The sequence below is a fragment of the Sorex fumeus genome, unplaced genomic scaffold (assembly GCF_029834395.1).
Source record: "Sorex fumeus unplaced genomic scaffold, SorFum_2.1 ptg000051l, whole genome shotgun sequence".
NCBI lineage: Eukaryota > Metazoa > Chordata > Mammalia > Eulipotyphla > Soricidae > Sorex > Sorex fumeus.
Genome location: NW_026606108.1, coordinates 40707379 through 40727732, shown reverse-complemented (window position 1 = coordinate 40727732; position 20354 = coordinate 40707379). Strand labels below are relative to the sequence as shown.

The 20354-nt window shown below is 44.8% G+C and overlaps 1 protein-coding gene and 1 pseudogene across 11 annotated transcripts in view; both read right to left on the bottom strand.

Moving 5' to 3' along the window:
• LOC130032902 (protocadherin gamma-C5) overlaps positions 1 to 20354 on the bottom strand; it is a 194854-nt gene that overhangs the window by 133423 nt on the left and 41077 nt on the right. Inside the window, exons 1-2 of one of the 11 annotated variants that reach the window (XM_056124549.1) lie at positions 13660 to 15226; positions 4783 to 5804 (exon numbers count right to left, since the gene is read on the bottom strand). The exons of 7 other annotated variants lie outside the window; for them this stretch is intronic. In XM_056124549.1, coding sequence (XP_055980524.1) covers positions 4783 to 5804; positions 13660 to 15061 — 2424 coding nt within the window. In that variant the 5' untranslated portion in view covers positions 15062 to 15226. Of the gene's footprint in view, positions 1 to 4782; positions 7276 to 12637; positions 15227 to 16285; positions 18713 to 20354 lie in introns of those variants that run through there. 3 more of the 11 variants (XM_056124559.1, XM_056124547.1, XM_056124548.1) reach the window with 3 other exon arrangements.
• LOC130033003 (protocadherin gamma-B4-like) lies at positions 509 to 3002 on the bottom strand (annotated as a pseudogene).

The window sequence follows — 20354 nt, the reverse complement described above, 5'->3', positions numbered from 1 at the left end:
ACTGAGTGTGCCCTCCCTACCAAATATTAAGAAATGGGGAAAAAATCAGCTGAGAAAATTACCTTACTTTATCTTTAATCTTTTTGTTTCAAATATACAAGTGATTTCTTACTTTTATGGTATGTTCAAGTGGAAAATAATTCATCATATATGGTAACAGAAAATATTCAAGAAGAAATATCATTACTGTTTAATAGAGAGCCTATGAAACAGACCGTTTCAATTTATAAACAAAACCACCCCCTTAATGATTGTAAATCTGATCCTGGAAAAAAAAAACCCTAAACGAAACTATGAAACTCATTCTCTAATCTCTTCTGAGGAATAGTATGGCGGCCTAACTGGATATAACATTCTTAAGGCGATTGAATTAAAAATTGTCATATTCCAGTGAAAGTAGAAAACGAGGAACACCATAAGAAATAGATTGTGTAGAAAGAAAACTCAATTGATGGGAAGTTGACTCACTGGAATCACAAAGTGGAAATAAGTTCCCAGATAAATCACCTCAAAGTATATCTTGTCCTGAACGCAACTGCTCGTTACATGTTAGAAGATTAAACTCTGTCTTTGCAGTATGGGAAACACATATTGTAGAAATAAGGCAAAGTCCTTTCCTCATATTTGGGGAGGACCCCAGGTCCAGACTTGGAGCAGACACCAGTATTAAAGCAACTCCAGGTCGAAGAGCTGGAGGAGCCTCTCAAGCTCAGGGCGACCTCCAGAATCACTGCCAGAAGGAACAGCACTGAAATGAGAGCCAATGCCACCATCAATTAAAACTGCAGTTCAGCCTGAGGGTCAGACAATTTAGGCTCATCACTGAGATCAGGTAGCGCCTCCTGCAAGCTATCCCCGTCCTGCAAGCTATCAGGTGCAGCGTGGCAGACAGGGGAGGCTGACCCCCATCGCGCACCGCCATCAGCAGGCGCTGACGCGCCGCGTCCCTATCGCCCAGGGCGCGCGCAGTGCGCACCTTCCCCGTGCGCAGCCCCAGGCTGAAGAGTCCTGGCTCGCTGGCCTGCAGCACGTGGTACGACAGCCAGGCATTGTGTCCCGAGTCTGCGTCCACCACCACACCTTGGTGACCAGGTAGCCTGGCTGCGCGGCGCGAGGCACCATGTTAAAGAGCGCTGCGCCGTTGGCCCGGGGTACAGCACGCGCGACGCGTTGCCGTTGAGGTCGCCCACCAATATGCGCACTTTTGGCGCTGAGCGCGGGTGCGCCCTGGTCGCGGGCCTGCGGCGTCAGCTCGAAGGCGCGCAGCTGCTCGTGGTCGAAGGCGCGCTGCGCGAACACCACGCCTCTGTGCGCGCTCACAGACACGTAGCACGCCAGCTCGCGTGGCGCCAGGTCGCTGGCCAGGATGGCGTAGGACACGTGGCTGTGGCCGTTGGCGTCCAGATCGGGGTCGAAGGCGCTGACCTGGGCGATCGAGGCTCTAGGAGGGTTGTTTGGACCACGTAGGATGCCTGCGCGTTGTCCTTCACATTGCCAATGTGTAGGGTGATGTTGGAGGTGGAGGTGAGTGGCAGCTGGTCCCTGTCGTTGGCAGTAATGATAAGGTGGTACTCTGGAGTCTGTTCACGACCTAAAACTCCATCTGTCACTATTTTGTGTGTTTTTATTTATTTATTTATTTTTACTTTTTGGGTCACACCCAGCAATGCACAAGGGTTACTCCTGGCTCATGTACTCAGGAATTACTCCTGGCGGTGCTCAGGGGACCATATGGGATGCTGGGAATCGAACCCGGGTCGGCCATGTGTAAGGCAAATGCCCTACCCACTGTGCTATCCCTCCAGCCCCATTGTATGTGTTTTTTGATGATGAGAGTATTTGAAAAGGAACATCATCCTCTAATTTACAAATGACTTCTCCATTGTGTCCAGAATCCTTGTCTCAAATTTTGAGCAGGGCAAAGTGTGTTCCCACTTTGGTCTCTTCCATTACAATACTCTTCCATTACCAAACCCGGGAGAGATTGAATTATCACTTCCGGGACATTGTCATTTACATCCAGAACTTCTATCTCCAAGGTACTTTGGGTAATGAGTCCTTCACCATCCTTTGCTTCCAAAATTAAGGAATAGTCTTTGACTTCCTCAAAATCTAATGAATTTAGAATTGTAATTTCCGCGGTATTAGAATTTAGGTCAAACTGGGTAATCTGGCCTGGTTCGCTGAAGGAGAAAGTGATTTCGGCACTGACATCCTCATCCTGGTGGGTGGCTGTCACCCTAAGCATGCTGGTACCTGGTAGGATGTTTCCAGGAAGGTTCACCCTGTACAGCTCTTGGCAGAAAACTGGAGGATCATCATTAGCATCAGTCACTAGGACCAGTATCTGTGTGGTGCTGCTCAGAGGTGGGTACCCACCGCCCAAGGCAGTTAAGGTCAAGTGATAGGATTTTGCTCTTCACAATCTAAAGGTGTCTTTACTACCATCCAATTTCTCCTTATTCGCTAGTGAGAAATGATCGTCGGGACTGAGCTGGTAAGTTTGGAGGGAGTTAGTACCAATATCTGCATCATGGGCAGATTCTAAAATCGTGCAGCAGGCTTCGTGGATTCAATTATTTGCCGATCAAAGGCACTGTTCATGAATTCGGGGGCGTGATCATTTATATCCTCGATCTCCACTTTCACGTGGTGAAAACTCAATGGGTTTTCAGCCACCACCTCAAATTCCAGGCGCCAATGGGCTTCTTCCTGCACACTTGCTCGCGGTCCAGCCTGCTGCTCACCAAGAACTCCCAGCTCTCCACGCTCACCGAGAAATAAGGCTTCTAGGATCTCTCGTGCAGCCTTCCGGCGGGCAACTCATGCACCCCGACCTCCAGGTCCTTGGTGAGGTGGCCCACCACGGAGCCCTCGGGCATTTCCTCGGGGATCCCGTAGCGGATCTGCTGGGCGAGCTCAGGTGGGAACAAAGCCAGAAGGAAGAGAAAGAGCCCTGGACGCGTCTCAGCTGGAAGCCTCTGCCTGGTGCTGCTCTCCATCCCGGTAGCTCCCCTCAGCTCTTTCATTGGTGCGCGCTGCCTTACAGATGGTCCCTGTTGCAGATGAACCTTTGCATTTTGGAAACATCTGTGCTTTCAAACCTTCCCCACTTCATACCCCAGAAATGCATTGACAATGCTGAAATTATGTTTTTACGTATTTATACAATCTGTACTTACCTCCAAATATTTATCTTCCTCCAAAATAGTTTCTGTGACTCATACTTTTTGGGTTATTTCAGTTAAGGAACTGATATAACTGAAAAAGATTTGGCCTATCCTTTCCCTTACACTTGGTTTTATGGTTACAAAATGCAATATCAGTCATGAACATTACCAGGAGAAGAATATTTTGTCTTGCAATACAGAGTGACTAATGAATGGTCCCTTGCAGTGAGATCATGTTCTGTACTTCTGCATACTTAATATCCCGCAGTAACCTCACTGGAAGGAATGGTCCATATCAAATTTATTTAAGACAGTTCTTTGAATTAGATGGTGGTTTCTTCTCATTAAAAAACATTTAAAATTTTCAAATAAATTTAGGTGGCTAATTTTCTTTTTCAAAAGATCTGATAACCACATTTATGCATCAGAAAGTATCAATACTATTGTCTTCTTCCCAAGTGAGTGTATATATGACTATGGAAAAATACATTAAATGTAGTCCTATATTAGTACACAACCATTAATATCACACCACCAAGTGCAACACTGTCTTAGAAAAATTCCCTTAGTATTCAAAGTGTCCCAGGAGCAAGATAATATTGTCATAAACTTTGTTCAGATACTAATCAAATTTTGTTGTTGATTAACAAAAGTGTTGGTATTGCATTATTTCTAAGTGACATTTTCAGAAGACACAATAAATAAGATCAGTGATGAGTCTAGGACTGCAGTACATGACATTGTTGTTTCATAAGGCCAACACCCAACTTCCCACTTGAAAAGTCTAAGGAACACTTCAACTGGCTCTACCAGGTTTTAAAAAGCATTTCACAATTTTGTGCTAAAACACAGAATAATTTATTTCAAAAACACAATTTATGATATTTGAAGTGATATTTTTTGTAGGAGTATTGCTATTTATTCAGCCATTGATTAGGCTGATTGAATTGAGCATGAACTCCACTGAAGTGATATTTTATCGTGTAATACTTTATTGATTTTGGAAAATAATTTTTAATCTGGTATTAGATTCATGTTGGTCAAGAAAATAGCTCTTAATGAAGCCTGACAAATATTGTCATAAACTTTTTACTGGACTAACCTTTCAAAAGGAGCTGAATTTAATAGATGTTCTAAACAGGCCAGGAGATGTTTAACCACTGAGATTTCCCTGTCCATCAGTTTGAGGTATATGAAGGCAGAAATAAGAAAGAACACCTAAATATCCTCAAATTAAAAAATATCTTCAGGAGCCCTTTTTTAGATCTGATCCAGAAAATCCTAATAAGTAGACTGAGGTGGTTTACTCTTGCCAACCTACAAACAGGACATGATTAATTCTCATAAAATATATGAGTTAAGAAAACCAGGTGGAAAAATTGTAGGAAATTATACAGATTTGATAGTCCACTTAGTCTCAATCTTGCCAATAGACTTTCACTACGGAAACGAAACCAAAACTTAAGTCAGTCTTTCATGTTAAAATATCGCCACTATATAACCTATTAATTTTCCTCACTATATCTTCAAAATATTGCTCAGTAAAATCTCACAAATTTAAACAAAATATAATTCTTTGAGTATATCAAGATCAGCAAAAGACTAAACTCACCTGAATACTTTGAGTTTCATCCTTACATTCATGAAAATCTATGGATGATAATAAAGGATCCTTTTTCTCACAGCTCTCGTGGCTGATAAGCGTGTCTGCGTAGTTGGGTTGCGGGAAGATCAGGTGACTCTTGCGCGAGTCCGAAGTCAGCGACACTTCATGTGAGTAGGTCTGCAGGAAAGCCCGCACCCCGTCCACACCCACAAAGTGTGAGGCGGGCACCCCAGCCAAGCCACCCGCAGAAGCCTGCAGCAGGCGCGACGCATGCCAGCGCCTCAGCCTGAGCGCCAGCAGCACAATGACGAAGGCCAGGAAGACACAGGAGACCACGGCCACCGCCACCACCAGGTAGAGCGTGACGTCCGAGTCGTCTTGCTGGGTGGGGGCACTGATGCTGCCCAGGTCTGCCAGCACATCAGGGATGCTGTCTGCGATGGCCACAGTGACCGTGACCGTGGCTGACAGAGGGGGCCGCCCGTGGTCCTGGACCCCCACCACCAGGCTCTGCTTGAGGGCATCTCTGTCCAGCAGGGCGCGTGCAGTGCGCACCTCGCCCGTGTGCAGCCCTACAGCGAACAGCCCTGGCTCGCTGGCCTTGAGCAGGCGGTAGGACAGCCAGGCGTTCTGGCCTGAGTCTCTGTCCACTGCCACCACCTTGGTCACCAGGTAGCCGAGCTCTGCAGAGCGGGGGGCCAGTTCCATTCCAGTGGAACCATCAGTGGGAAGGGCTGGGTACAGGATCTCAGGCACATTGTCATTCTGGTCCAGGACGAACAAGTTCAGTGACACGTTGCTACTGAGTAGTGGCTTCCCGCTGTCACTGGCTGTTACCCAGAATTGCAGTTCTCGGAATTGTTCATAGTCAAAAGAATGTAAAGCATACAGGACTCCAGTGTCAGAGTTGATGGAGACATAGGAGGACACGGGTGTCCCCTGGAGAGTGTCTTTGGACAAGGAATAAGTGATCCGTGCATTCTCCTCACTGTCCAGGTCATGTGCTGTCACAGAGAAGATGGAAGCTCCTCTAGGGTTGTTCTCAGGAACATAGACTGAGTATGAGGAATGGGAAAAAGCTGGTGGGTTGTCATTCGTGTCTGCCAACTTCATGGAGATGTGAGTTTCTGTGGACAAGGGTGGGGTTCCACTATCTGTGGCCTTCACTGTGATGTTATACACAGAGATTTTTTCCCGGTCTAAGTGTTTTGCAGTCACCAACCTATAGTAATTGTCTATCGATCTTTCCAATTTAAAAGGCAAATTTTCCGAAATAGAGCAGGTCACCTCACCATTCTTCCCGGAATCTCGGTCTTGAAGGTAGAAAAGAGCAACGACTGTTCCTGGAGAGGTGTCTTCAGGGATGGAGTTGCTCGCCGATGTAACCGTTACTTCTGGGGCATTATCATTCACATCTAAAACTGTGATCAGAACTTTAGCCCTTGTCATACTCCCAGGACCATCCTGAGCCTGAACTTCCATTTCATAGTAGCCAGAGTCTTCATAATCTAGGCCTTCTAAAGTGGTTAAATCTCCTGTATGGGGATCCAGCTGGAATAGCTGCAGAATTTTTTGAGTTATTTTCTGAAAAGAATAAGTCACTTCGGCGTTGATGCCCTCATCGGGGTCGATCGCCTTTACTGTGAGCAGTCTTGTGCCCACTGGCACATTCTCAGGGACAGTTACTTGGTATTGGGGCAGAGAGAAGACAGGTGCGTGATCATTCACATCCACCACTGTTACTTGAATGCGAGCAATTCCTGATCGGGGTGGGTCACCGCCATCAGAGGCTGTGAGGAGGAGATGGTGAACTGCTTCTTCCTCCCGGTCCAGCGCTTGTTCCAGCACTAACTCTGGATACTTAGTTCCATCTTCTCCAGAGTGTACCGCCAGGGAGAAGTGGCGATTGGGGCTAAGCTGGTAGTTCTGGAGGGAATTCATGCCCATATCCGGATCCCTAGCTTCATTTAAAGGAAACCTCACCCCAGGAGCTGTATTCTCCATTATTTTAACATTCATTTCTTCCATCAAGAACTTAGGGGCATTGTCATTCACATCCATTATTTCCACTTCCACCGGGTAAAGGTTCATTTGATCTCCCATTAGGATGTTAAAATTCACTAAGCACCGCGCACTCTGGGCACAGAGCTCTTCCCGGTCTATTCTGCCCGCGGTGACCAGGCTGCCGCTGCGGGGGTTGAGAGCAAACAGCTGCGTCCTACCTCTGGAGACGATGCGGACTCCGCGCTCCACCAGCTCCCGCGGTTCCAGCCCCAGGTCTTTGGCGATGCTGCCCACGAAGGAGCCTTTGTCTGTCTCCTCCAGCACCGAGTAGTGAATGTGCCCGGCCAGAGCTTTCCTCTGAGTCCCCAGGAGAATGGAGAGCAGGAGGAATCCCCTGAAGCCCCCGCCCCTCTGCCGAGCAGCCATGGCTGCTAATCTGGGCGGTTGGCGTTTGTCTTTCTGGTTGCTGACGTGTCCGTCCGTACCGAGCCCCCGGTATTCGGAAAAGGAGCCCAGAATCCAATAGAATAATTGCCCGAATCTGGTGCAACACGGAAGAGAGTTTGTCTTAAGCCGGCGTTTCTTTGTGCTGTGTAAGCTTGGTGGTTCCGATGGATCTTTTGCACCATTTTCCCTTGGCTGGTGAACAGCGGCGCCCAGAGTCCTTACTAAGTTACTGCACCGGATTGAAGCAAAAGAACTGTTTTTTTGCCCCCCTTAGAAGTTACTTCGTCCTTCAAAATTCACCTGTATATTTCTATAATACATCTTTCCTATAACTTAAAATATACTTAAAAAACTGACAATTCATTTAATGTTTTTAGGAAGAGTATTTATCAATACCAGATAATTTTAAAAAGATCTGCTTTGCATTGCGGCTTTGAAATGACCCTTGGACACAGTTTCACATTTTAGTGCACTTATAGAAAAATCAACCATTGTAGGTAAAATCCATGATTTATTTTAAAAGGTATGTATTCTTCATAAAGATGTTATTGTATTAAAAAAATAGCACTGTAGCATTGTAGCACTGTCCTCCTGTTGTTCATCGAGTTGCTCGAGTGGGCACCAGTAACGTCTCCATCGTGAGACTTGTGGAGCGATAGCACAGCGGGTAGGGCGTTTGGCTTGCACTCGGACAACCTGAGCCAACCTGAGCCAACCCAGCTTCGATTACTCTGCCCCTCTCAGAGAGCCCGGCAAGCTACCGAGAGAATCTCGCCTGCACAGCAAAGCCTAGCAAGCTGCCGGGCCAGGCAAAGCCAGGCAAGCTACCTGTGACATATTCGATATGCCAAAATACAGTAATAACAAATCTCACAATATAAATTTTTTAATTTTAAAAAATATTATATAAAGATTATTTACATTAGAGTATGACCAAAGTAAATGAATTCAGTATGAGAATTAAATTGAGGGGAGAAGTGTTGAGCTACACCTGGCAACACCAAGGGGCTACTCCTGGCTCTGGGCTCCGAGGTCACTCCAGATGGTTCTCAGGAAACCATATATGGTGTTGGGGATTGAACGAGGGTTATCCAAATGCAAGGCAAAGGCCTTGATCCCTGTCTATCTGAAAAGTTCATTTTTTGTTGTTTTGGGGTCACACCTGGCAGTTCTCAGGGCTTACTCTGGCTTCTGCGATCAGCATAAGTTTCACTCCTGCTGGAACTCGAGGGACCATATGTGGTGCCAGGATTAAACCTGGTTGACTATATGCAAGGCAAAGCACCTTACCTGCTGTACTATCTCTCGAAACTAAGAGTTATGTTTTTAAATATAGGGAGGTGATTTGATAAAGTTTTTCACTGTATGGAAACCTACACATAATTCAGTCCAAGATCTTAATTTGAATTATTTTAAAAATGAATGCAACTAACTTTGTTTTTTTATCCTATAGTAGGAGAATCAATATTATAATGCAAATATCCTTACTCCCAGATTACTGAGAAGAAAAAGGAGATCATTATTGGCCTCAAACAGTCTTTGTGCTCACAAAGTGCCATTAGAGGCAAGTTAAGAAGCCAACCATCAAGCAGTTATAAAATCAATTCATTCTGTACAGAAGGCAGAAATTTGCAACACTTACTCGCTGTAGATTCATAAAAAAGTGTTGTTGATTGCCAATACTCAGTTGTTGACTGCCAATAGGCAGTTCAAATAATCATCCTATGCTATTCTCAGTAATAGGATGAGATGAATCTCTAGAAAGTCGTTGGGTATGCATGCAAGACTGACCTGGGCAGATCCTGATGGGAGTTCTACTGATGTTAGACATTAATAATATACTCAATTCATGAATGGAGGTCTCCCTCATATGGGAGCAATAAAACAATAGTTCTTCTGACATAGTTTCAGGAGAAAAAAGAGTGACCCCATTATGAATAAAGACTTTGTAAGCAATAGACTTGTTTTATAGTTATTTTAAGCTCTAGATGTTACTCTGTAACATAAAATTACTTATGAAAGAAATCTACTAACCACCAAGATATGCTTAAATATAAACACATATATTAGTTTAAATGGAAACAATTTTATAATTAAGGTTTGTAGAAAGGCTAGACACATGGTTCAGTGGGCTGAAGCACATACTTTGGATGAAATCCAAATTCAATACTTGAGCTTTGTAAGTACCTATGCGTAAGTACCACCAGGCGTGACATATCAAGCTTGACTGAACCTGAAATAGCTCCTAAATACTTTTGGGTGTGGTCCAAAGACCAAGAAAGAAGGGGGTTAATAAATAATAATTGAGTTAATAATAATCTTGAAGTTTCCTTTACTTACTTGCACAAAAAAATCTATGAAAGTCAGAGATAGTACAGCAGGTAAAGTGTGATAGATATGTAGCTTATTCTCTGTCACAATATATATTAATAGCTTAATTCCTAAGCACTGCCAGGAGCTACCCTGAGAACAGAGCCAGCGGCAAGTCATGAGCACAGCCAGATGTGGGCCCAAAACGAAATAATTGTATGGAAGTATGACTTTGCATTATTTACCTTCTCCACTTCTTTACTGAATGTTTTTCCACTCTAGAATAATTTGTTTGGGGCCCTGTTTCAATTTTTTAAATTTTTGGGTCACACCTGGCCTTGCACAGGGGTTACTCCCAGCTCATGCACTCAGGAATTACTCCTGGCGGTGCTTGGAGGACCATATGGGATGCTGGGAATCGAACCTGGGTCGGGTGCATGCAAAGCAAACGCCCTACCCGCTGTGCTATCGCTCCAGCCCCTCTGTTTCAAGTTTTATTCCTAAGTAAGATCTAAGTATTTTCCAGTGATTTCTCTGAGAGTTTTTACTCATCACCTTTGGCAATTTTCACCTCAAAAGACGTTTGGTCATAAATGAGAAGTTTTAACAGGGACTAAAATAGACCAACAATTTGGTAAATTTTCTTCTGATACTCCGAATGTAGTATATGCCAACAAATCAAACTGTTGATTATATTAATAATTATATGTGATGAACAGGTGTTTCAAAAGCATCATTTAGTTACAACTGAAAGAAAGAATTCCACAAATGCCAAGTTTGACACTCGGTCCATCCACATGAATGAATAACTGCTGTGAAATTAGAATATGATCATTTCCCCATCAGTGAAATACATTATTTGCTTAAATAAAGTGTTCATGGATAACTAAGGAAAATAAAGCACTCCAGCCTAAGATCCCAGTTAGTGAGCAGATAGAGGTCTGTGGTGAAGGATCACTATTTGGTGGGGCTCAGGGAACCGTGTGTGCTGGGATCAAACCCTGGGTCAGTCCCATGCAAGGCAAACACCCTAACCACTATACTACTCCAGCCCCTAAAGAGCAATATTTCTTGACTTAGAAAAATAAGCATTACAGTTATCAACTAATTTAAGTACATAAATTTAATATTTTATTACAAAGGCTGCTTACTTCAAGTTATAAATGAGGTATCCATTGATTCTTGAGATCTCTTCTTAAGCATTTCTTTCATAGGTGCATATAAAATTAACACAACAAATGGCTAACCCATGGTATTATCAGACCATTATCATCTGGTATAGAATTAGAAAAGACTTTAGTTATCATGTGGTTTAAAAACACATCACATCGTGTTATCCTCCATATAACACTAATTCCTGGGCCATCGACTTATTTTCAAAGTCTGCTAATAACAGAATATAATAACTTAACAATTTAGTTTCTGTTAGAACAATTTGATAATTAAAATCTTTCCTTTTATTCTGTTCACTAAGCTCTAGTTTCACTCAAACCTTTAGGTCAAGAGGAATTAGAATAATCATTCTACTAAATAACAATCTTCCTTTCCTTAAATATTTGAATAGCATATCAACAGGACAACAGTTTTATTTGATGAATTAAATATGCTAAATTATTGGAATTCTTAGTTTAATCATTCTCACATTCATCCCTTTTACTACCATTCAATACCCAGTTTTTAGGGATATATCTTATAAGTGAATACTAATAAACATATTTTATTTGCTTTCTTTAAAAAAAGTTTGGGTCACACTCTGTTGTGCTTAGGATTTACTCCTGGCCCTGTGCTCAGGATCACTCCTAGGAGTGCTTGAAGAACCATATGGTTGCCGGGGACAGAACCCAAGTTGGCCATGTGCAAGGCAAGCACCCTACATTATGGCCTCAAAATTCATTATTTAAGATATTTTCAAGCACACACACAGACATCCAGTGGTCCTCTGTGGATACTCCTGATAATTAATCATGTGACTGCAGCAGACACACACCACCAACTGATTTAAACAATCTAATAATAACAATAATTATGGCATAAGCAAATATTTTTAAAACTAGTTTTTACTCTAATAAAATAGTCTTGTTTTCCAAGAATTTATGTGAGATGATAAGACAAGTTTTGTATGCCTTTTTTACGTGTTTTAAATTTAAATGAGAAGACAGACTTGAGATAAATAACAGATAGTCCAGAAATTTATACTGAGCTTTAGTCACTAACAGATCAAGTCTTCTTTGGTACAGACTTTATTTTTAAAGTTTTTTCAAGAATTTTTGGCTTTCTGGGTCACACCTGGTGATACTCAAGGGTTACTCCTGACTCTGAACTCAGGAATTACTCCTGGTGATACTCAGGGGACATATGGGATGCCAAGGATTGAACCTGGGTCCGCCGCATGCAAGGCAAACACCCTACCTGCTGTACTATTGCTCTGGCCCCATGGCAGACTTTAATTACTCTTATTCCTAAGTAGTAAATGGGGGGAATATACCTCATAAATCTTCAGCATTTTAGAATGCACTTGCTTCTTATTAAATGGAAGAAAATCTCAATATTGTGATATTATTTAGCAGAGGGAATGGAGCGATAGCACAGCAGGTAGGGCGTTTGCCTTGTATGCAGCCAACACGGCCGACCCAAATTCGATTCCTCCGCCCCTCTCAGAGAGTATCTTGCCCGCATGGCAAAGCTTAGCAAGCTACTCGTGACGTATTAGATATGCCAAACACAGTAACAACAAAGTCTCACAATGGAGACGTTACTGGGCCCACTCAAGAAAATCGATGAACGGGAGGACAGTGACAGTGACAGTGATTTAGTAGAGACTGCAATGTAGTTTTTCTGCATTAGAAATATATCATTGGCAATGACACACAGTAGTAAAATTATCCATGAGTTATAAGATACAAAGAGCCTTCCAAGAGAGAAAATTTACGGTATACATGAATATTTTCCCGTAAATGCGGAGAAAGCTAAAACTTATTACGCTCATATTTAAAACACTCACAATTATGATTCATTGAAAAAGCCTAAGAAAAAAAAGCTCTGATAAAAGAGGAAATTTAATTTCCTGCTCAAATAAGACCAATAGATCCAATAAGCTCACCTGAACTAGGGATTTGTCTTCTTTACAAAAACTTGAATCTTCCTGAATCAGAAGTGGCTCACTTTTCTCACAGCTCTCATGGCTGATGAGCGTGTCTGCGTAGTTGGGCTGTGGGAAGATCAGGTGACTCTTGCGCGAGTCTGAAGTCAGCGACACCTCATGTGAGTAGGTCTGCAGGAAAGCCCGCACCCCATCCACGCCCACAAAGTGTGAGGCGGGCACCCCAGCCAAGCCACCCGCAGAAGCCTGCAACAAGCGCGACGCATGCCAGCGCCTCAGCCTGAGCGCAAGCAGCATAATGACGAAGGCCAGGAAAACACAGGAGACCACGGCCACCGCCACCACCAGGTAGAGCGTGAGGTCCGAGTCGTCCTGCTGGGCGGGGGCATTGATGCTGCCTAGGTCTGCCAGCACATCAGGGATGCTGTCTGCGATGGCCACGGTGAACGTGACCGTGGCCGACAGAGGGGGCCGCCCGTGGTCCTGGACCCCCACCACCAGGCTCTGCTTGAGGGCATCTCTGTCCAGCAGGGCGCGTGCAGTGCGCACCTCACCTGTGTGCAGCCCTACAGCAAATAGCCCTGGCTCGCTGGCCTTGAGCAGGCGGTAGGACAGCCAGGCGTTCTGGCCTGAGTCTCTGTCTACTGCCACCACTTTGGTCACCAGATAGCCGAGCTCTGCAGAGCGAGGGGCCAGCTCCACTCCAGTAGAGCCATCAGTGGGGAGCGTGGGGTACAGGATCTCAGGAGCATTATCGTTCTGGTCCACAATGAAGACACTCAGGGACACGTTGCTGCTGAGCGGTGGGTCCCCACTGTCTTGTGCAATCACTCTTAGTTGGAAGTCACGAAACTGCTCATAATCGAAGGAGTACAGCGCATACAGATCACCAGTGTCAGAGTTGATGGAGACATAGGAGGCTACAGGTGCACCTTGAATGGTGTCTTCAATTAGGGAATATGTAATCCTGGCATTCTCATCACTGTCTGGGTCACGTGCTCTCACAGAGAAGATAGAGGCACCTCTGGGATTGTTCTCAGGGACATAGACCGAGTAAGAAGAATGGGGGAAGGTAGGAGCATTGTCATTGGTGTCTGCCACACTCAGGGAGATAAGTGTTTCTGTAGATAGAGGAACTATTCCTTTGTCTCTGGCAGTCACAGTGATGTTGTACATGGAAACTTTTTCTCTATCTAGAAATGAATCAGTCACTAATTGGTAATAGTTGTCTGCTGATTTTTCGAGTTGGAATGGCAGACTTCCTGGAATGGAACATGTCACTAGGCCATTCAGTCCAGAGTCTCGATCATAAACTTGGAAAAGAGCAATGACTGTTCCTGGAGGCGTACTTTCAGCAATTGATCTGCTTCCAGATGTAACTACCACTTCTGGTACATTATCGTTTACATCCAGGATAGTTATTATGACTTCAGCTCTATCTGATAGGCCTGGCCGGTCCCGGGCTTCAACTTCCAGTTCATAAAAGTTCAAGTCCTCATAATCTAGATTTGCTAAAGTTGTTATTTCTCCAGTCAAAATATTCAAGGAGAAAATCTTTGAGGCCTTCTCTGTGATCTTCACAAAGGAATATGTCACTTCTGCATGGACTCCTTCATCCTGGTCTGTGGCATTTACTGACAAAATTGTGGTACCCACTGGCACACTTTCAGGAATACTCACACGATAGACAGACTGAGTAAATACTGGAGCATTGTCATTGGCATCTAGGACAGTTACAAGAATTCGTGCTACACCCGAACGGGCAGGGTCACCACCATCCAAGGCAGTAAGGACCAGGTGGTGAACAGCCTCTACCTCCCGGTCCAGGGCACGCTCCAGCACCAGCTCTGGGTATTTGGGCCCATCAGCTTTACTTTGCACATCCACTGAGAAGTAGCTGTTCCTGCTGAGCTTGAATCCTTGAAGAGAGTTCATTCCCACATCTGTATCATAGACCTCCATTAGTGGAAAACGAGAGGATGGGGGTGCATTTTCTACAATTTTCACTTCTAATTCTTCCCTTGAAAATCGAGGTGCATTGTCATTAATGTCCACTACTTCCACTTCTACTGGATAAAGTTTTAGTTTGTCTTCAATTAGGATGTTAAAACTCACAAGACAAGGTATGGTCTGAGCACAGAGCTCCTCCCGGTCTATCCTGCCTGCTGTGACCAGACTGCCGCCTCTCAGATTCAGAGCAAAGAGCTGCGTCCTACCTCTGGAGACGATCCGGGCTCCGCGGGCTGCCAGCTCCGGGGGCTGAAGCCCCAGGTCTTTGGAAATGTTGCCCACAAAGGATCCTTTGTCTAGTTCCTCAGGAATGGAGTACCGGATCTGCCCAGCCCAGGCCCCCCACTGCATCCCCAGAAGCAGAAAGAACAGCACAAACCTGTAATGGTGCCGGCGCTTTGGCAGAGCCGCCATTGCTGCTTGATTTCCCTGGGATTGTGAGTAGAGGGAAGCAGGTTCTCAACAAGTTTAGGTTTCTCGGAATTAGAGACCAAGATCCATTAGCATATCAGTAGCAAGGCAGTTTAAGGTTAGAAATTCTGCGCAGCTGGAGAGCTTTGCGGTCTGATCTGTTTTTGTGTTAGGAGGATATAACTGGAGTTTTCATTGTTTGCCTTACCGGGGTTAGTGAACAGCGACACTTAGAGTTCTAATTCAATATTGCAGTTTTGTGAAACCATCCTACATTTATTTCTTCTAAATTTGTATGGATACAAATACTATTTCTCTCCCCAAGCTTTTTAAAGAATAAAAGCCCATTTGAAACATTGTTGTATGTTCTCTGGACTTTACCACTTAATGTTATGACTATTTCTAAGTCACAGAGAACAAAAATTACACTTTTTGCAAATCTTGAATTAAGATACACCACCCTCATTTGTACTTCTTCCATTTTCAATTGGTCATTTTCAATAACTGCAAACATATTTGCAACTAATCCACCTAGTGCAGGGTTGCCATTTTTTAGGTGTAATCTATTTTTATTAACATAGGAATTAAGAGTGGACCAACCTTCCTGATATTTGTAAACATTTAAATAAAGTGAAAATGCATAGGATACATTGGGAAATATTTTATACTGTATATAAAACAGTTTTGTGGTTGACTACACTTAAATAAGAAACCACCTAATTCTGTAGATTTGTGTTTAAGTCTACTTACAGAATACATTTACAATAAGAGCACGAGATACTAATGTATTTAAAATGTTCAGAATATACAGTGTAAGGGATAGAAATTATTTCAAGAGCATCACAAGAAAGAAAAGAACATTATAAGAGGATTTTCTATTTAAGAACAATTTCAACACAGATAAGCAAAATTTCTAGCCCTCTACAATTTTTGCATGTAAAAGTCAGTGACATGATAAATCACAACATATTTAGCTTTTATGTCTTTTTCTCCGTGGTTTGGCAGTGCTGGGGGAATACCACTAGCTGAGTGTTTAGGGGACGCCCCTAAAGGTGATAGAAGACTACTTGATACTGGGGATCATTTTACCAAGGTTCCCAAATGAAAGGCATTCACCCCATCCCTTTGACCCGTCTTCCTGATCCTTAGTCTGTAATTTTAACCTTTCAAGTAATGAATTAAAACCTAATAAAACTTATCAGAGGAAAGAGTTTTGAAGTAACTCACCTGTTGCATATCGACTGAATTAGAAGTCATTTTGGGATTGTCATTATCAAACCAAGAGGCTTCATTACATAGAAGATCTTGTTGTGGCACATTTTCCGGCGGTATATCGAGAAACTTAAACTCAGTTTTTAAGGAATGTGATGCTTCACAGAGATTGTAGGAATAGGGCAATGTTCCTTCGCCATAGTTGGGGAGAACCCCGGGCTCAGACTCGGCGCAGACACCAGTATGAAAGCAACTCCAGGCTGAAGACCTGGAGGAGCGTCTCAAGCTCAGGGCAACCGCAAGAATCACCGCCAGGAGAAAGAGCACAGAGATCAGAGCCAAGGCCACCACCAGGTAAAACTGCAGCTCAGCTTGAGGGTCAGACACTTTAGGCTCATCACTGAGATCAGGCAGCACCTCCTGCAAGCTATCCGCGAAGATCAGGTGCAGAGTGACGGTGGCAGACAGGGGAGGCTGACCCCCGTCGCGCACCGCCACCAGCAGGCGCTGACGCGCCGCGTCCCTGTCGCCCAGGGCGCGAGCAGTGCGCACCTCCCCCGTGCGCAGCCCCAGGCTGAAGAGTCCGGGCTCGCTGGCCTGCAGCACGTGGTACGACAGCCAGGCGTTGTGTCCCGAGTCTGCGTCCACCGCCACCACCTTGGTGACCAGGTAGCCGGGCTGCGCGGCGCGCGGCACCGTGTCGAAGAGCGCCGCGCCGTCGGGCCCCAGCGCGGGGTACAGCACCCGCGGCGCGTTGTCGTTGCGGTCGCCCACCAGCACGCGCAGGCTCACGTTGGCGCTGAGCGCGGGCGCGCCCTGGTCGCGGGCCTGCAGCGTCAGCTCGAAGGCGCGCAGCTGCTCGTGGTCGAAGGCGCGCTGCGCGAACACCACGCCGCTGTGGGCGCTCACAGACACGTAGGACGCCAGCTCGCGCGGCGCCAGGTCGCTGGACACGATGGCGTAGGACACGTGGCCGTTGGCACCCAGGTCGGGGTCGTATGCGCTGACCTGGGCGATGGAGACGCCGGGAGGGTTGTTCTCGTCCACGTGTACCACGTAGGACACCTGCTGGAAAACCGGCGCGTTGTCGTTGACATCTGCGACTTTCAGGGTGACACTTCTATGGGAGGAGAGTGACGGCTTGCCCCTGTCGGTGGCTGTGATGGTGAGGTTGTATTCCGGAGTCTGCTCTCTATCCAGGACCCCATCTGTCACCATCTTGTATGTGTTCTTTGTGTACTGAATTACTTTAAAAGGGAAATTTCCATTTAGGCGACAAAGGGCTTCCCCATTCAATCCAGAATCCAGATCGTGTGTTTTGATCAGAGCAACAACTGTCCCTAATTCGGCATCTTCTTGAATATGTTTCGATTCAGAATCTAGAGTTATCTCTGGAGCATTGTCATTTTCATCCAAAACTTCGATTTGTATTTTACAGTGTGCAGCGTGATGTCCTCCATCCTTCGCTTCCACACCAATTGTGTAGCTCTCTCTTGCCTCAAAGTCCAGTTCTCCCATAGTGCTGAGTTCACCTGTTTTCCTGTCCAGTTTGAAAAGCTGCCTCACTGCCGGTCCAGTGTTGACAAAAGCATAGGTGATCTCAGCATTGATGCCTTCATCAGGGTCTGTGGCCATCACTTTTAATACTGAGGAGCCCAATGGCAGGTTCTCTGGAAGACTCACGCTGTACACATCCTGGCTGAAGACTGGGGGGTTATCGTTTGCGTCAGCCACAGTGACCCTGACCTGAGTAGAGCAGCTTCTGGCCGGCTCTCCTCCATCCACAGCTGTGAGTACCAGATGGTGGTATGCCTGTTCCTCCCTGTCCAGGGGAGCCTTTACCACCAGTTCTGGGTACCTACTGCCATCAGGGTTCTCTTTCTGGAGCAGGGAGAACAGAGGGTGGGAACTGAGGTAGTACTGCTGCAGGGAATTGACCCCGACATCAGAATCTTGCGCCGATTCCAAGGCAAAGGAGGCTCCAGGTAGAGCCATTTCACTGATTTCCAGCTCAGTAAGATTCCGGCTAAAGGCCGGAGAGTTGTCGTTGACATCCTGAATGTCCACAGCTATATGAAAAAAATTCAAAGGCTTTTCAGCGACCATTTCGAATTCCACCACGCACGTGGACTTCTGGCCACAAATCTGCTCTCGGTCTATCCGGCTGCCCACAAGTAAGTCGCCATTCTCGGCATTCACGGTAAAGAATTTCTTCTCTGAACTGACCCGCAGCTTCCGAAGGGGTAACTCTTGCACATTAAGCCCCAGATCCTTGGCGAGGTTGCCGACCAGAGAGCCCCGGGTTAGCTCCTCGGGAATAGAGTAGCGGATCTGCTCGGAGAGCGCATGGCCGAACAAAAGCAGCAGCCAGAGAAATGCCATTTGCCTCCTCGCTGCAGGACCCTTCCCTCCCAGGCGGTTGCCCATCCCGTTCTCCGCGCCTTTTACCTGCCAGACTCCGGGGAGCTGCGATTTCTAAAGGATCCCAAGGATTCTTTGATCAGAAAACTCCACAATTTAGCCGGCTGTGCCTGTTTTCAGGATAAGCAGTTCTGTGAGAGAGAGCCGGAGAGTGCAGTTCCGAGGGCTGCGGGGCGGTGTCTGTCTGTGCTTTGGGAGGGCCGACGCTCCGCTCAGTACTAGCCAACAGCGGCACCCCGCGCTTAGGCTGCGGAACTGCATTGGGGGTTCCGGTTCCAAGTTGGAAGCCACTCAAGTTCTGTCAAGTTCACGGGTATTCTCCTCATTTTACAAGGATTTTAACGGGTGAAGTACTTATATCTTTGACTGTAGTCTCTTTGAACTTGAACTTTATCCACCCGAATTTTACTTATCCATAATTTTAAATTTATCCATGACAATTTTATTGGTCAAAGAACAGAGGTATCTTGATGAAGGTGTTTGGCATTATACTCTCAGTTTCTACATTTTAAAATTCAGAATAACAACTTCTCTGTGAACCTTAGAACGAATTGAGGGCTAAGTAAAATAATACATAGATGATGATCTGAAGAGAAAGATTGTGATGGTGGTAGCAGAAAGTATTTAAATGCTTGAAGTAACAGGTGGCTATGTATTTTTATTCAACCACTTTTTCTTCTAACTTATGAAAGTTATAAATATTATAGTTTTTATGTTTTATTTTTAAAACTTAATTCTCTATTATCTATTTGTCCTCTCCCCCCAAAATGACAGACAAGCAAGGAAATTGGTTGTTCTTTTAAAATCAAAGTATGGCAAGAAGAGATTTTATTCCTTTTCCTTAGTTTTCAAATATTTAAACAAAGGATTATAATTAAAAATTATTTCACCAATTTAACTTTTCTATTCTACATTACCATTGTGTTTAATTGTAACCTAACAGCGGTTACTTATTTGGATTTGGAGGTGAAGTATGAGTCCTTATGTATTCCAAAGTAATCCATGTTGTTCACTTTTCTTTGGTCCTTGGATTATACAATGATCATCCTAGTTATTGTTATCAGTCCACCTTCCTTGTTAATAAGTATGCCACTGTCCAAGTTTTTATATGCCTTTAATCTAATTTCCAAGCCAGATGTCTTCATAAATTGCTTTAAAAATATACATTATAATGTTTTATAAAATATGGCAATAGGGACAGTAGAGATAGTACAGTGGGTAGGGAGCTTGTCTTGCACTGGCCAACCCAGGTTTGATTCCCAGCATCTCATATGGTCCCCTGAGCACTGCCAGGAGTAATTCCTGAGTGCACCTCCAGGTGTGGTCCCCAAACAAAAAATAATAATAATTTAAAAACAAATTAATTACAATATATGAGAACCATGTGGTAATATTGTAGTCATATTATTAAGGAGACGTTACTGGGCCCGCTCGAGCAAATCGATGAACAACGGGAGGACCGTGACTGTGACTGTGATTATTAAGGAATAGCATTATTGTGTGCTTATAATAGTGCCTATTATATACAGGGTTCTGGACAAAATCTTTGCCATATCTATACAAACACACACAAAAAACCCACAACTGACTCAAGAATTTGCTTCAAGGGGCTGGAGCGATAGCACAGCGGGTAGGGCGTTTGCCTTGAATGCGGCCAACCTGG